Source organism: Toxotes jaculatrix, chromosome 19 (genome assembly GCF_017976425.1).
Source record: "Toxotes jaculatrix isolate fToxJac2 chromosome 19, fToxJac2.pri, whole genome shotgun sequence".
Classification (NCBI taxonomy): Eukaryota; Metazoa; Chordata; class Actinopteri; family Toxotidae; genus Toxotes; species Toxotes jaculatrix.
In genome coordinates this window covers 4608437-4624924 of record NC_054412.1, presented here as the reverse complement: position 1 = coordinate 4624924, position 16488 = coordinate 4608437, and the positions used below count along the sequence as shown (strand labels likewise).

Here is a 16488-nt window from a genome sequence, read left to right as displayed (position 1 = left end):
AACACTCCCAGATGAAACACGTTGTTGTCGACAAGTATCACTGCACCTTTCACACTGTTCTCTATTCAAAGTAGACTGCCCGGATCATCAGTGTATGTGTGTGTGTTCACATACTGAAGGAAAAGCCTGAATAAGAAACTTGAACAAAATGCAGATAAGGCACAGCTGACCTTTTAGATCAAGATGGCAGGAGGAAAAGATCTGAGCGGCTTTATCCTACATGATGAAACATTTACACCCCGATGGGAGCGATCTCATCCAGGATCACAATGTCCCTGTCCACGAGGCTTAAATGGCCACTCAGTGGCTTGTGAAGTACGTATGTAAATGATGTGAAGTGTACAGTATCACTATGGTCTTCAGTGTCACCAATGTGCTGGACAGAGATCTCACCAGCATCATCAAAACACTAAATGAGAGAATATGCTTTGGAGGAACGGTGTTTAACATCTTTTTAAGAATGAAACCTGTGATTCGTAATCTGTTTTTATCAAATAAAACTCAGTCTTTAACTTTACTATGAGCTGTGATAGTGACGTCAAAGCCTGTGGCAACATGCTGACTGGTTATTAAGCTGATGACTGGCTGTGATAGATGTATTAGAACTGAGCACAGTGTGCAAACATGAGGTATGGTCCAGGAGCTTTTTGAGGACTAATGGTTCGTCCCTTCTGCTGGATGCATCATAATTACACAAGTTTTATTAAATACCTACACAACACACTATGAGTAGAATCTGATTAACACCATACTGTGACGATTAGGCTCAGACTTCTGCTTGTCTTTTGTGAAAATGTTTTATTTCCATCAGATCACTGCTGTATGGGCCCTTCGGTTGTCTCTGTGGAGCTAACGGGCGACGTGTCCCTCTGAGTGGTGTTCGAACTGGAGTTGGCAGATTGCGACGCTGGAGTATTGTTCTTTGATTTTTGTGAGAGCTCCTTGGCTGAAGGCGGACGGACGATGCACATGGCTGCTTTACCGTCACGTATGACCTGTGGCCTGGCAACAAATCCCACCATTACATCCATTTGTTGCACCATCTGCTCCAAATTTGTTTCCTGTGGAAAGAAGATTTTCAGTGTAAGATACTGATATTTTAAATTACAGATAAGGAGGATCCTTTAAATCTTGAATTTGAGATCAAGATACGGATTGATTGGAACATTTGGAGGACAAACTATGACGCTATTTCCAAATTACCTCAGACATATCTCAGGTTTGTAACTTTTTAACAGACATACAGTACATGCCCATAACATTAAACCTGTGATAAGCTGAAATCAGCCAAATGTACTGAATGATGTTTCCGTTGGGTGCTAAAGCAACCAGAAGTCATTTGGATTGTGAGGATAAAAAACATTTTACAAACTATTTTAAACTTGTTTCACAGGAAGTGGAAGCAAACCACAGAAAGCCTGTCAACAACCATGCTGTCTGTCATGTGAGTAATTCTGAACCTGATTGGTCAATCCATCGTTTTTCAACTGAAAAAAAAACTGTGTTCTTCCTCACCAGGTTGACTTCAGGGTCCCCGTGTCCCGATCGCAGAGTAATCCTAACATGGTGCTTCCTCTCCAGCCAGCTCTCCACTTGCTTCAGCTTGGTGGTGAGGTCATGAGATCCGATGCTGGCTGAAAAGGTGAGTTCCTTCACCTGCACAGTAGCTGTGGAGAAAACGCGGTCAGTCCCAGTGAACATGACCTGTTACACCGCGTTTCACTCTCTGTGTGTACGACTAGATTTTAGTTAGGTAGTAGCTCTCACAGCTTTGGGTCAGTAAAATGGTTGCTGCTGTCTGAAGCTCCCACCAAGGTCTCACATGTCAAGGTGTTAATAAATGGCTGCTCCCTACACTAACCTTGGTTCAAACAGAGTTGGCAGCAGCAAATTGTAAGCAGTTTATTGACAGCTAGAGAAATTAAAGGGGCAGCAATTTAGTATTACACTTCCTTAAAACTGTGGCATTTGTGGGTAGAGCTGCTTCACTTGTGCAGAACCTTGTAAAGTGCTATATAAGTAAAAACTATTATACTCCATAGCCGTCTTTTATTAGGTGCCTGCATCTTTTGAACTCATCAAACCTGACATGTATTTTTTCAGACTTGTGAAAGCTGCTCCAGAGCCGCTGGACTGTGTGCAGCTGCCTTAACAGGCTGAGTAGTACAAGGTTGTGATGTATTAAACTAAGGCTTAATTTGGGTCCCTGCCAGGACACCACATTACCTGGTTTGGATTTCTGTTTTTCCCGCAGCTTCATCTGCTCTTGGTGAATCTGTTTTCCACTCATCAGCTGGTAAACGGGAGGTTCTTTGTGTCCATTGATCAGCACCAGTTTCAGACCCTGCGCGTCCATCAGTTTGATCACATCTGCTCGGTGCATGGTGCCCAGGTCCTCGCCTGTGTTACTCAGCACCTGTATGTGGCGCTGCGAGATCTTACGGCCAACGCTGTTGATGGTGGCATAAGCTCCGGGACCCTTCTTTTCTTTTACTGTAGCAGGAGTCTGTTCCGTGTCATCTGCTGCTGTGGAGAAGGCAGCAACGATGTTTGGTTTTTCACTGCATTTGAGAAACCTTGATGCTGGAGTCCAGTAGCCAGGACTGGCAGTTCTCGCTGCACGGTTTAGCACCCACCTCACAAAACCTGCAGACATATCCTAAATAAAAAGAGTGGGGACAGTTGAGCTGCCAGATGTAATTATGTGAAGCGGTGCACTTCAAGAACAAGCCATAATCAATCATTAATTTCCTGTGTGACTCCACAGGTTAGTAAGAAGTAAACTTAAGTAAACTTAATCTGCACAGCCATAGTAGCCTCTCGCTTAAGACTAAGAAACACAACCACAACACCTCAACTGCCAGTTTTAGGTTTGGCAATAGTTTGCCAGTTTCCTCAGCAACCCCCCCATACCAGCCCCCATTCACAATTGGCTAAAGATTGCCTGACGTATCTGCCAGCGCACACACCACACGCTTTATATGTAATAACATTATTTTTCAAATCGTCGGGGCCCACTTTGTTATTCGGGATACACCACACTTACTTCATTAATTACTTTGGGAGGTTTTACACAGTCTGATAATTGGGTCTGCCGTGACAACACTCGGTGTAGAGGCGATAGAGATCACAGCCAGTGGAGTGTAAAAGCGAGTATTTAAGGGAAAGTTAATCAGAAACGTTAAGCCGAACTGTTTAGAAATTCTCGATGATTGATTATTTATATCACAGTTTTAAATCATGCTTCTGTGGGTGTGGAGCAAATACGTAAACATTAAACGGTAAGATTTTATAGGGGAGTCTGGAATTGACAGAGAGCCGTTTACAGTAATCTAGGATGATTAACGTTATGGAAATCATGTCAGGTGAATTAATGAACCCTCGGTGTGATTGTCACTGTGCACAAGTAGACGCACTAACTTGTTCTCCATTTACACACAAACTGAGACCCTGGGTTACAAACACGAACGCAGGCACAGGTGGTCAAATGAAAGATATACGCATATCAATCAATTCCCGAGCGCTGCCTTCCATAGTTGTGTTTTTTTACTCACTGTAGGTCAATGTCGTTTATTCATGCTCTCAGCTGCAGGATGGCTGTTGAGTCTCCTTCCGCATTGCTCTTCTTCATTCAATCTGAGTCACAGCAGGTACTACACAACCACTGTGTCGCCCTCCTGTGGACAAAACCGGACACATCATCAATTCATTAAAGGGTCGGTTCACCCAAACTGCAGCAAGGGCCCAGGCTTTGTTTTGTCTGTCTATCACATTTCTGTCTCCGTCCTAATGCAATGCAGCTGATTTGAATTTAATTAGTGGCCACAGAATCAAAACGACATGAAAACTCTACATTAGAGTTGCATTATTGTTATTTATTTGTGGTTTAGTTATATAGAGATCATATTTTATTTGGGTTCTAATGAGCTGCTTCTGTTGTGAAATGAAATGTTTGAGCAGATTTGTTTGCCATGTAGGAAAAACTACTCTATCAGGAAATGGAAATTTTCATTGGATAATATCTTTAAATTTTCCTGTCTCCCTCTTACACTTGATGCCATAAATACCTCAACAGCTAGATCAAACCAGCCGACAGTAACACAACTGACAGGCTCTTTTTTTTTTTAGCAGTTAAGAGAAGTGGAAACCTGTCAGCTTCAGCGCCGTGGGAAAGACTGGAAAAGCCGGCAATTCTGTGGAGTGAATAAAACTGAAACTGTTGGGTTTTTCCCAGATTTCATTACAACCATTTGACTGAAGCTGCAGGCGTCTGCTTTTTATGTCTTTTTTTACTTGTTATTTTAAAAAAAACAAAAAAACAAATCATGAGGTATTTTGAAGATTTTTTTTTTTTTTTTTTTTTGGCTGGTCTGATGAAATGTTGACTAATGATGACGCGAGTTTTGGAGTATTCACAGATGCAAATCGGTTACATTTTCTATTTCCTTGTTGGTACAATAAACTCTATGTGTGGCTCATGTTTTAAACCTTTCTGCTGATTTCATTATTACAGAGTGTGATGCCTACACACCTGTATAATCAATGTGATAAACTAATGCCAACAACAATCTTATTGCACTTACTTACTGTGTGCAGCTGGTCAATCCTGACACCAAATAGTGTTTTTTTTTTTTTTTTTGTTTGTTTTTTTTGATCATTTGGCACACTAAAAAAATGCTCTATTGCCATGAAACAGTTTGTATGAGTTTCATCTTTACGGTTTAATTATTTTCAGTCTTTGGTTAAAATGATTTGACATGAAATAAATATGTTTTTACTTTTTGTGGCCCAGTGAGTGTTTCAACATTTGAGTAGTGTTTAATTAGTTTGTTGTAATGAGAGCTGTGCATTAAGTGTGAAATTGTATGAAGTGAAGCTTTTTGGAAAGTCTTTGACAAGTTAATGTGGAAATAAACGTAAATATAAATATTCTTGATTGATTGTAGCATGTTTTTGATAATTATCATCTGCTTTGCACTATAGAAATATTATAAATGTTGTAACCAACTAACACGATTCTGAAAAATGTAAAAACGGGTTTTTGTAAGCAGACAATAGTGCTGTTCATACATCACACTGTATATTACAACCACTACATGTTTATCCAGAGGCAATGTTGTTTGGGTTATTTTGCATAGAAAACTGACATCAGGTTAAATTTATTTTGGCTCTTTCAGGAACTGTTCATTTGCAAGGCAAATTTTTGCAGTGGGCAGCTATGCAAAGTCAGTCTGACACAGCAGTCATCTGGCCAGAGGTTCAGTTGCTCTTGTTTTTAGTGCTGCTGTTGAGTGCTTTGATGTTACTTCAACCAGAGAAAGGTAAAAACTAAAACACTCGGGCAGTTTCAGGCTGATAACGTCTTACAGGGGGGAAAAAAAGTGCTTTGAAGTGATTTGTTATTCATCTACTGTAGCAGTGAATGTATCACACGTCCTGACTGAGATTTAATGCCATCAAAAGAACATGACACGAAGGAGCTGTGTGATTTGGACTTTGCTGGTGGGCCTATTTTTCTCTTGTGGTAAGTAGATGCAATCTCCCCATTCCAGGACAGGAACCTTAGTTTCTTTGTTCAGTTTCAAACAAGTGCATGTGCATCTCATTGCAGTATTCTCTTATGTAGTTATTATTTTGAGAATGAAAATAGACATAGTACACAGTACAAATCTTAAGCTGTGAAAGTGTGAAGATATTGTGTTGAAAATACAGCATTTTTTGTTGTTCCTTGTTATCTGACTTGCTTGATGTGTTTCAGCCAAACAAGAAGAAGAACACCTCAACTCTCCAAATTGTATGAAAGAGAGCAATCTTTGTCATTATATTGTTGCTGATAACTTCTATGGCAACATCACTGCACAGAATTACTGTAACATGAGTGAGTCTATGATACATATATGAGCTATAACATAGATTTTCTTTGCAGTAGTTGTTGATCCATCGCAAACTATAACATGTATGTTGTGATATGTTTTCAAGACCTGTAGGAGGTACTGATAAAATACACCATGGATGTAATTTGGCTCCTTTTTATGACCGAACTATTGTGAAAGTGCATATGCAGTAGGCTTTAAGTAAATTTAAATAAGTGAAAATTAAATAAATGCTTGGAGTAATTTAATTATTAATTTATTTATTATTTAGTCAGTCAAATTTGAATGAGCCGGTCAAATTCCTTGTTAGTCCACAGAATTACTGTAAATGATAAAGAGATTCAGATTTTTGATAGTATTGTATTGTAAGACTGTAAAAAAAAAAACTGTTTTCTTCACCTCTCAGGTAGCATTTCTTGCATCGTATTTATGCCGGTAAATGCAGCTATAAACCGTGAGTACAGCCTACTTGTTATACTTACAGTCAAATAGATTTTTTAAACTTTTGCCAATATTTCAACAAAATACAAATCGGACTGTATTTCTGTTTTTAATTAACAGAAAATTTGTCTAAGTATTGGCCTCAAATGCAGGAAAGGAATGGCTCTAAATTTCTGTACATTTCAAAATGGCATGTTGACAAGGATTTTTGCATCTACGTCCTGCTTGGGAAATGCAGTAACACAGGTAATCTCATAACCTCACAGGTAATAAAAGTGATAATTGTGTGTGTGTGTATGTGTGTGTGTGTATATATTCATTTATATTTCAAATTTTTTATAAGCCAGGTCCAAATTGTAGCTCTAATAAGCTCTACCTTTCACAAGTCAAACAAGAGATTAAAGATTAAAGAAACATAAAAGCTGGTGATATTTATAAATAGAAGCATATATATATGTTCATTTATTTTTATTTATTTCTTTATTTTTATAAATAAGTAAATAATCCAGGTCGAAGTTGTAACTTCTCTGCAGAATTCCCAGGTAAGATCATATCTTTCACAATTCAATCTGGGGTGGAAAAATTAAATGATAAAAACAGAGCTAAAGAAAAGTTGCCCTGTTTTTTGGGTTTTTTTTTTACCACCCCTCATGGAGTCAGTTACCCATGCTACATTCTGTTTACACTAATAGCAACTTGCCACGTTAGATGTTTGAAGACAAAAACCATGTGCAAGCACTCTAACTATGATGAAAACTTCTGCAGCAGTATTGGTGAGTTCCCTTTGGATGAGCAAATAATAATAATAATAATGTGTAAATGTTGTTTCTGTAGCTCTCCAAAGTTTGATGAATAATATTTAAAAAAAAAAAAAAAAAGAAACCTAATGAATAAAACTGCCTGAATTTAGTCCTTTAAATGTTGACAAAAATGCAAAACTACGTGTCCCTTTCCTTCAGATCAACAGATAAAGGACAAGTACATCTTCAACATAACTGCAGAGGAAAAACAATGTCGCAACTGTAATAATCCAGTGAAAATCCCTGAGAAGGAAATCATTCTGAATTCAACAGTTTCGAGCAGTGGAGGAGCAATCGACCCAGTGGAAGCTGTGTAAGACATGTTATATAGTTATTCAGTTCCTTGCTGAAGGTTAGATATGAACATCCATACCACTACAGCAATAGAGTAAGGAGGTCGTTGTGCGCTAAGTGGAAACAAACATTCGCAAATGGTGCGACTGCACCCCCCAGTATGCAAAAACCCTGTAACTCCTGTCAAGAAAACAAATAAGTGTGTTCATCAAAATGTGGAACTATCTCTTTACAGGCTGAGATCTGAACAGGGCAAATGTATCAGGCTAATTAAGAATTGTGAGCTGCAGTAATTCATGTACTTAGATTTCAACAATGAGTTCCACAACTGACACTTCATGTCTATTCTTTCATCTGTCAACAGTAATGTAATGAATGGAATGGCCAAACTTGCCTCCTCCCTCACCGAGCCTGCAGCTGCACTGTCTGGCGGAGAAGGAGTCACGGGTATCATAGTGAGAGAAACAGAACCTTTGGACGTACAAGAAGTCTCCTTTGCTTATACATCTCCAAATGAAAGCTTAAGTGTGAGTGGATTACTCTTATTTGACCTTCATACATTTGCTCCTTCACTAAAGTAACAGTAAGATTAGCTAAAAAGCAGCTGCATGGGGAAAAAGCTACCGTGATTTGTTTTATTCATAAATGAAGAAGAAGAAGTGGCGTGAAACTCCCACTAAAAACCACAACAACATTTCTCAAATCTGTGTTTACTCTAGTACCAACCCACTCTCATGGCACTTTGTGAAATTGCCACAAAATTTAATCTGTTAACTTGTGTACCTGGACATGAATTTTATTTATTTATTTTCTTGTAGCACTGTGCACAACTTTCAACTTGATGAATGAAGCACTATATTCATTAATGGCAGTGGCAAGGAGGTGGATGACGCGCATACAAAGCACAGGACTGTCAGGGACCCTAATTTGCATGCAGAGTTCCAGAGTCCAGTGTATGGTTAGACACTTTGTTTACGGTTAGTGAAAGATTGTGGTTTTGGATCAGTTTCAAAGAACATGCTGTGACCATGAAGTCATTGTGAACTTATTCTGCGTTAAACCAGACCACAGTCTTTCTCTATCCTTGACCTGTTTCATAATGCTGTATTCACCACAAGTCGATTTTTTACTGTCACAAAAAAATGGAAAATGTATGCACGTGTACACAAAGCAGTATTTATGAGAATTTCATGAACTGCCATGAGACCAGGCTATTAGTAGAGTACTTGATTATTTTGAGGTATTTAGACCTTTTTCTTTTTATACTCATGCTTTATTACAATCACTAGTTACTTTTCTGATTGAGGTTTACCTACAAAGCAGAGGGTGAGTTCACTATACTACAGGGCAGTTATAATTAGCTTCACCTAAACAACTAAAAATGCTGGATCCAACAGTCTGAAAGGGACCACTGTACATAATAAACAGTGTCAATGGACAGACAGAGAAAGAGTGGTTCAAAAGAAACAACTTTCTGGATCTAGTGTAATTGAACTGCAAAGTACACTGTACAATATTGACAACACACTTCACTTCCGGTCTCTCCTACAGATTATAGACGACAGAGAAGCTCTGAATCAATTTTCAAGATCTGTTACAGTGTCAAAAGAAGCTTTTAAAAAAGCTGTCAGTTCGAACGTTAGTGTACCATTTGCTGCTGTTTTCCGATTCCTGAACATGGCTAAGGTAAGAGCAAAAAAGCAATGGTGATTTTCACCTTCAATGATGGGCACATCTCACATATGTGATTGTGTTAATGTTTTGTAGTGATCCCATTTTCTTTTTTTTTTCCAGGATGAACTGAACAGCACTGTTTTAGGTGATGAGATTTTAGCAGTTGAAATGGGAGCATCTATCACCAATCTCACAGACACAATAAACATCAATTTTTGGAACATGAAATATGTAAGTAAAAAAAATAAAAAATTAAAAAAATTAAAAACAGAATTAAATGTACATCATTTGAACTTCTTTGAGTTATGTTTGTTTACCATTCAAACAGAAAGGAATTCCAACTTGTCATTCGTGGAACGGCGAAGGTATGTAAGACACAGGTTTACACCACCAGAGAATTTATTACATATTTGCCAATTAATGTGTTACGTGTAAATCAGTGTTGCTGTGTGAAAGCTGTGAGCAGAGCTATGAAAGCTGAATTCCTGCTCCTCTGAAGCTTAGCTGGAAGAGCACAGGTGTGATTAATGACATTAACGATGGCTGCAGTCCAATTAGACGTCCCGGTTTTATGGTGCAGGTGTTGTGCGTGTTGGCTCACTGGCAGAGTGTAAAACCCCTTCAAGGTGCATTCAAACTAACATAAGCTCTGTACTGATGTAGCAGCGGGTGCAAACACAGGGACGCTGCCCCGAACAATCAGATAAGTCAAAGTGTATTTTACTGGTAGATTAACATGAATGTCTTATTCCTACTGTTGACAGGGACATTGTCATGATGATAGATACAAATCATTGATGGGTGGAGTAGGGTCAACCTGTGTTTATGTGGATTTTCAATATGCACATTAAAAATAATAGAGTGGAAACCCTAGAAGTTTAAATTAAAATCTTGATTTTTATTGTAATAAGCCTTTTTTCATTTCCATAAGACATATGGGTCACAGAGGTATCAGAACAGCGCCATGCTAATATCATTAGTAACACCTGTGCTCAGTGACAGTTAAAGTGTGTTGTGATAAAGAAGATTTACAGTGTGTAGGCAACAATACTGGGACACTTAAATGGGGCAGAATCAAATGTTATCAGTTACATGTGTTTTTTTACTGCAATAACAAGACAAAATGTGCTCTGTGGAAAAAAGGTATATTATTGATGATAATTATTTTTATCTGACAAAACTCTTGTTGGATATAATGTATTGTGTCCCATTGCAGCTGGAAAGTCGTGGTGTGAGGACAAAGCAGAAGCAAAATCTGTCACATTACATTTTTGTCCCACTGTAAACTGAGCCCTCCAGTTTCTGCTCGGCACTGTTTACATGCACTGCTCTTGTCTCATAGGTAGTCGACCAAATTGGACTGATAGCGGATGCCTGACAGTGAAAAATGGAAGCAACATTACGTGCCGGTGTTCGCATCTGACATTCTTTGCTATCTTACTGGTGTGTTTTACTTCTTTTGTGATGTTTGGACTTCAGGCCTTTAATTTGCATTCCCCGTAACGCAGTCACCGGTCACCAGTGCCAGCGCATGTGACAAAGTGTTTCCAAGTGTTTATGTGTTTGCTCCTTTGCAGACTCCCCTAAACGAAACCATCTCTAGCTCTGACCTGAGCAACCTCACCATCATCACCCAAGTTGGCTGTGGCTTGTCCATGTTCTTCCTCAGCGTAGTCCTCTTCATGCACTTCCTTTTAAGGTGACAACACTGGAACGGTGTCAATTTTATTATTTTTTATATTACTCTCTAAAATCCAATGAATATTAAATCAACCAAGTCTTAACTTAACAAGTCTAATTTAAAAAATCACCCCTAAGTGTGTGTATGCATTCTCAAAGATAATTGATATGTTTACCAGATGGGCAAGAAAAAAAAACAAGACAGGAATACATTGGATGGTTTACCTCAGCACAATCACACAGTGATTTTTATTTTGATTTAATCCTACTATCAGAATATTCTTCTGATATGGCTGCTTATCAGAGACTGAAAATGTGCTTGTCTTCATGGTGAGTGCGTGGCGAGTAAAACACCTGGGTATCAACATACAGAGAAACCAGATAACAGCTTGTTTCCATAGTGCTTAATGTGGTGAAAGTTCATGTAAATAAGGTTACAGTCCAGAAGCAGCGTCATCGTAGTTGACATCAAAATATTCACTGTAGGAAAATGAGATCGTTGAACAGGGGCTTCATTGTTGGAGGGCTAAAAAAGTGCATTCACCCATTGTCTTATGCAAATAGAGCAACCCATCTGTCCCTTTGTTCACTGGGTATGGTCACATGAATATTTTTTCACTGCGGCTGCTTCTACAAACAAACATTATTTAAAGACCAAAGAAGTGAGGATCATCCACTGTATATACATATATGGTTATGTAATATGTAAATACATGTAAATATCACTTACATGTCTCAAGTTGTGAATAGACTTAACAGCCAGAGTTTTCAAGATACAAGGAATTCGCAATGTCTAAGACCACGTTTGTTTTTTTATTTGTGTGTTAACACGAGTTATAAGGTTACATTGTTTATTTCTTGAAGCTGAATTATCTCCGAGATGACATTACTGGTTTTAGTGAAGGATGAATATGAGTGCATACATTACGACAAGTACATTATGGATAGACTGTTGTGATCCAAAGTCAAGCAAACTCACAGTCAGCCTTTGCATCTTATTCACTCTTCACCAACCTCACAATATTCACAATTTAACATCCCTCAGCGTCCAATGTTGAACACCACATAACCTCTCTGTTTATCTCCCCTCACAGGAAGACCAAGCCCACTAAAACCACTAGGATCCTGATCCACCTGGTGTCGGCCATGTTCCTGCTTAACCTCACTTTCCTGATTAACAACTTTGTGGCAAAACTGAACAACTCTGTGGGCTGTAAGATCATGGCCGCTCTCATGCACTACTTCATGTTGACGACTTTCACTTGGTTTGCTGTGCAGGCCTTCCACCTCTGCCTGCAGTTGTACACTGGGGGCAAAATTGTGATCCACCGTTATATGCTCAAACTCTCCATCATCAGCTGGGGTGAGTTTGCATCAATATTTCATTTTCTGACAAGAGAAACAGTCTACTTATCAGTGCCAGAGAGACAGTGAACAAGATATTTTCAGTTTGGTGGATAATTTTCTTTCTCCATTTCCAGTCACACCCAGTATCGTTGGGATTGTCCTGCTCATCATAGGAAAATATGGTGAACAGTTCATCCACACTGATAACACTGCAGAAGACGTGGCCATGTGAGTTGGAAGTCTGGGGCTCATATATTTAATACAGTATCACACCACAGAGCCATGTTTTCTTTCCTTTGCTGACATATCCTTCTGTTCTAAGGTGCTGGATAACAGACAATGACGTCCACTACATCGTCAACATAGGCTACTATGCGTTGGTCTTCCTGTTCACCCTCGCCAGCTTCATCATCGTACTGTCCTGGCTCATTTGTCTCAAGAGAACCAAAGATAGCACCACACAAGCTAACGGGAATGGCAGAAACATTGTAACCATCTTTGGACTGTGTTGCATGCTGGGTATCACGTGGGGTTTCGCCTTCTTCGCTTACGGTGTCCTCCTGATCCCCTCCTACTACATTTTCACCATCCTCAATTCTTTTCAAGGTATCCACAACTGTGATCAGCCTGGAGATGATCTAACAGTTATTACCAATAATAAAGGATAAAGGCTCTTTAGTGGGTAAAGAGCCAGGTATTTTCTTCAGGAGTTGGTGGAGATGAGAAAATAGCTAAAAGGAGACTAAATATTTGATTGACATTTTCTAGGTGAACAGAAACATGACTCCAAATGAGTGTGAACTCTGACCTGTAGCTCCTGCATGTGTACATGGGCAATTACTGGTTAATGCATTTGCCAAATCAACTTCATAAGGTGATATAACAGTGTTTACAGCCTGTTTTACATCCTGCAATCAGATATTAAAATACTTTCTAAGTAATATTACTGCTTATAACAGGCAAGAGAAAATTATTTATCTGTAATCTAATAAGACTTTTATTACACTTTTTTTTTGCATTTAACTCTGACTTACAACCTACCTATTAACAATGAGTGTAAAATAGGGATACTCTATAAAAACTTTATGAGTTACTGTCTTTCTTTGCCTGGCAGGTTTCTTCCTGTTCATCTACTACTACTCCAGCAGCCACACAAGGGAGACAAACGCTGCAGTGAGAGACTCAGATGGCACCACTAGCATCAGCACTCTTAAAACTAGTCTAGATATCTGCGAGAACCCCTACATCAATCTGCCAGCCAAAAGATAAAGCCTTGGAAGACTGAGGAGTGATGACGAGGGTGTGGTCAGCTTGGAGTACAGGCTACAAGCAAGTACGAAGAATTAACTGGAAAGAGTACTGATATATAACATTGTAATGTAGTGCTGTAATAACAGACTTATTTCCTGTTATAGTCATTTATAATTATTCGTTTATAGGGGAATGGTTTTAATATTGCATTATTTATCAGAGGACCATAAAGGAGGATTAGAAAATTAAAATAATAATTTTCACACCTTTTTAATACCACAATAATGAAATCTACCAATGAGATGACAGATTTTTCTGTTTTAAAACTGTAAAATATATATATTTTTTAATCTTTTTCTTGAGACTTTTAAATTGTTAGTAAACTATCCCTCAAATCTTCAACTTTTGGGTAATTCCAAGTGAGGAGACATACTCAAAATATTGTACCCTCCCATTGGAGCCAAAAGAACATGAATTGTGTAAAAGCAAGTTCTGGCTGAAGTACGAAGAGAGATGAGGAACATGAGGCAAAAAGGATCCTTTATTCGTGTTCAGTCACACTAACATTAAAAACGTACATTAAAACATTAATATACACAAACTTTCTTTAGAAAACTCATTTTAAATTGAGAGATTATTGTACACTTTTACAGTAAGAGAGCCTCTGCTTCCTTGAGAGCTTCTTCCATTTCAGCAGCCTCCAAGGAAAAGTTCTCCCTTTCTTGGATCATATGTTCTCGTGCTTTTGTGAGGTCTGACATTGTTGTTTGAATTTCCTAAAAGTATGTAAAATAAGGGACATTTAAAATACACTGCAAACATCACTAAAATCACCAACAACAGGAGAAACTGGCCAATACAAAAAGCTCCAGTGACTTTCACTCACCCGCAGCTGTGCACGTTGCTGTGATGCAATGTCAGAAAATGTCCTTAATTCATTCAGCAGGTCTGTGGAGATGCTCTGAAATAGACAGAATAGAAGAGATATAAATAGAATAGAACAGAATAGATGGTATTGCCAATAACAACAAGTCTGTGTGTGTAGGATACAAGTATACAAGCGCATATTTTAGATTTGAATAATTTTAAAATAGGTAACTTTTCTTGGTACAATAAGTGCATGTTTTGAATTTCCTTTATACTCCAGTTTGTGGCTATTTGTGGAAGTTTGATTTAAATGTACTTTGATTTTAAATTTGATTATAAATAAAACTTGACTGTAAACATATATAACATCACACAAGTAAATGGAAATACACTTTATTTCAGTTTATGTGCATGAACTAGTATATGTACCATAGCTTCTTTCCTCTGATCTTCATTTTGTTGAGCAGCTTCTCCAACTCTTTCTCCTAAAACTAAGAATCAAAGAGATTTTATGTTAATGTCTATCAAGCAACTGCCGAAATATGGGCTGACAAAAACACATTTTCAAATTGGGGATAGAAATGTTCACCTGGGTCTATTTTTGCTCCTACTAGGAGAACATGGCAGTCCTTCAGGTTTTTCTCAACCCCTGCATTCTTCTTTTCAAGGTCACTGAACTGCAGCTCCAACTCAGCTACTCTGTTCTGCAATAGAACAACGTCTTTAGAAAAGCAACACAAATTCTAACAGTATAATAAGAATAATAAGAAATAAATGCTGTACAATTGCAGCTGACAACAAACAAGTGCTATGTAGTTTTGTAGCAATCCTACAAGTACTTCATCAAAATTGCTTCCTGTACCTGTGTCTCTGTGAGGTTTTTCTGCAGCTCCTCATTCACGGTCATCAAATGCTGATTTTGCTCCTTGAGCTCTGCCTGTTGCCCATACCTGGTGGAGACCCTATGAAAGGGTGCAACATTAAGTTATGAAATCAAGCCTGAAGCCTGCTGCATGGTCGGGATATGTAGTATAATGTGTGACTTACCCTTTGTGAACTTTAGGAGCCACATTTTTTCTGGAAGACAAAAGTGAAAAAAACCTTTATTCAATAATGGTGAAGCAAATACACAGAGCCCGGCAGGTATTAGGTGGCAATACGTTCCTGTGTTGTGTTTATGACTGCTGTCTGATGATAGGTTAACTACCTGCTGGGTGGAATGGTGTCAAGAAAGAGAAAGTTAATCAGCCCTATGAACAGTCTGGTAAACTGAAAACTATATTCAGTGGATTTGTAAGTGACCTTCTATGCCATTTGTATATGTCATAACTGTTTTCTTACCTTGGTACATTTTCTTTTTGAGATTTAAGGATACCATCTGATTTTTGGGCAGCATTTGCTGTTGCTGTGTCTTTGGATTCAAATTTATGACCCGTTTTCTTCGTTTCTGCAGGTAACTGCGCACCTGGAAAACACATAAAACTGTTAATCGGGCATCATCTTTGTTTGACTTTATTATATTAAAACACACGTTAATTTGATGGCCTGCAAAGTGCAAAAATAATTACTAAAAAATTCTGCCCACCTCTAGGAATTTTTGAAGACATCTTTCTTTCCGCGGTGCCAGCAATGAAAAAGCCACCTGTTTCGAAAAATAATCTGAGTAAGTTACGTTAGAATTTAGTTCAGCCTGGACATTTTGACCGAATCAGCGGTTTAACTATAATTTAAGTAGTTAGGCTCTTTTCTAACAGACTGTGCTTATACTTAGTCTAAAGATTCAATAGCTAAAACATGGGTTGCCAAGCCTTCAACGTTTGCTCTTACGCGGATCACAAAAATTGACAGATTTTGAATGGAGTTTGGTGCGATTTTCTCAAATACAAAATTCGGTGCAGGAATGCAAAAAAGTAACAAAACAAGCTCTAGTTAGATTGAATGACTGAAATATACAAACGTCTACAGTATGGTTCAGTAACACAACATCGCTGCCTACCTTTATGGAAACGTTAAATATAGGATTTGTCAACAGTCAAAACACAGCCGCACCAATTTTAAAACCGTCCCGCCCTCTGAGGTCAATTCCGGTCTGTGTACGTTATTTCCTGTGTAAATGGAGTACAGCGACTGGGTGATTTCTGGTTTGTGAAATTATTATATTTGTCAATTTAGAAAAGTTGTACATAATTTTACAAACATTCTTTTGTCGAGATTACTTTGCTGCTGCAGTTACTGAAATAAACAGAAAAAGTAGACGGGAT

General features: G+C 38.4%; 3 protein-coding genes across 5 annotated transcripts; 1 reads left to right on the top strand and 2 right to left on the bottom strand.

Annotated features, from left to right (window-relative positions):
• Positions 1-6: 6 nt before the first annotated feature.
• On the bottom strand, positions 7-3624 carry mtif3 (mitochondrial translational initiation factor 3). Its single transcript, XM_041064870.1, has 4 exons — positions 3555-3624; positions 2227-2659; positions 1516-1667; positions 7-1061 (listed from the first exon to the last, which is right to left on the bottom strand). Exons 2-4 carry the CDS (start codon positions 2654-2656, stop codon positions 813-815), a joined length of 831 nt encoding a protein of 276 aa, XP_040920804.1. The 5' UTR covers positions 2657-2659; positions 3555-3624; the 3' UTR covers positions 7-812.
• Positions 3625-5262: 1638 nt separating this feature from the next.
• LOC121199244 (adhesion G-protein coupled receptor G5-like) lies at positions 5263-13909 on the top strand. 2 transcript variants are annotated; one of them, XM_041063751.1, is made up of 18 exons: positions 5263-5321; positions 5417-5524; positions 5759-5878; positions 6280-6327; positions 6435-6560; positions 6812-6856; positions 7007-7087; positions 7274-7427; positions 7773-7935; positions 8960-9094; positions 9203-9313; positions 9411-9447; positions 10425-10525; positions 10660-10781; positions 11857-12125; positions 12244-12337; positions 12432-12715; positions 13224-13909. In XM_041063751.1, the coding sequence occupies exons 2-18, from the start codon at positions 5467-5469 to the stop codon at positions 13376-13378; spliced, it is 2103 nt and encodes a 700-aa protein (XP_040919685.1). In that variant the 5' UTR covers positions 5263-5321; positions 5417-5466; the 3' UTR covers positions 13379-13909. The 2 variants fall into 2 exon arrangements, with proteins under 2 accessions (XP_040919685.1, XP_040919684.1); XM_041063750.1 differs by having other exon boundaries at positions 5308-5524.
• Positions 13910-13994: 85 nt separating this feature from the next.
• Positions 13995-16305, bottom strand: knstrn (kinetochore localized astrin (SPAG5) binding protein). Of its 2 annotated transcripts, none has more exons than XM_041063752.1 (9): positions 16224-16305; positions 15813-15869; positions 15569-15692; positions 15275-15304; positions 15090-15189; positions 14817-14931; positions 14657-14718; positions 14247-14321; positions 13995-14136 (listed from the first exon to the last, which is right to left on the bottom strand). In XM_041063752.1, exons 2-9 carry the CDS (start codon positions 15832-15834, stop codon positions 14008-14010), a joined length of 657 nt encoding a protein of 218 aa, XP_040919686.1. In that variant the 5' UTR covers positions 15835-15869; positions 16224-16305; the 3' UTR covers positions 13995-14007. The 2 variants fall into 2 exon arrangements, with proteins under 2 accessions (XP_040919686.1, XP_040919687.1); XM_041063753.1 differs by having other exon boundaries at positions 15090-15177.
• Positions 16306-16488: the final 183 nt, after the last annotated feature.

Bases quoted from the DNA above. Each gene is read 5' to 3' on its own strand.
- LOC121199244 (XM_041063751.1), top strand. From the start codon at position 5,467: ATGACACGAAGGAGCTGTGTGATTTGGACTTTGCTGGTGGGCCTATTT. The intron at 6,328-6,434 runs GTGAGTACAGCC...TTTAATTAACAG, and splicing joins GGTAAATGCAGCTATAAACC to AAAATTTGTCTAAGTATTGG. The intron at 10,526-10,659 runs GTGTGTTTTACT...GCTCCTTTGCAG, and splicing joins CATTCTTTGCTATCTTACTG to ACTCCCCTAAACGAAACCAT.
- mtif3 (XM_041064870.1), bottom strand. From the start codon at position 2,656: ATGTCTGCAGGTTTTGTGAGGTGGGTGCTAAACCGTGCAGCGAGAACT. The intron at 1,668-2,226 runs GTAATGTGGTGT...TTTTCTCCACAG, and splicing joins AAAACAGAAATCCAAACCAG to CTACTGTGCAGGTGAAGGAA. The intron at 1,062-1,515 runs GTGAGGAAGAAC...TTCTTTCCACAG, and splicing joins GGGACCCTGAAGTCAACCTG to GAAACAAATTTGGAGCAGAT.
- knstrn (XM_041063752.1), bottom strand. From the start codon at position 15,834: ATGTCTTCAAAAATTCCTAGAG. The intron at 15,693-15,812 runs GTGGGCAGAATT...TGTGTTTTCCAG, and splicing joins GTCTTCAAAAATTCCTAGAG to GTGCGCAGTTACCTGCAGAA. The intron at 15,305-15,568 runs GTAAGAAAACAG...TTTGTCTTCCAG, and splicing joins CAAAAAGAAAATGTACCAAG to AAAAAATGTGGCTCCTAAAG.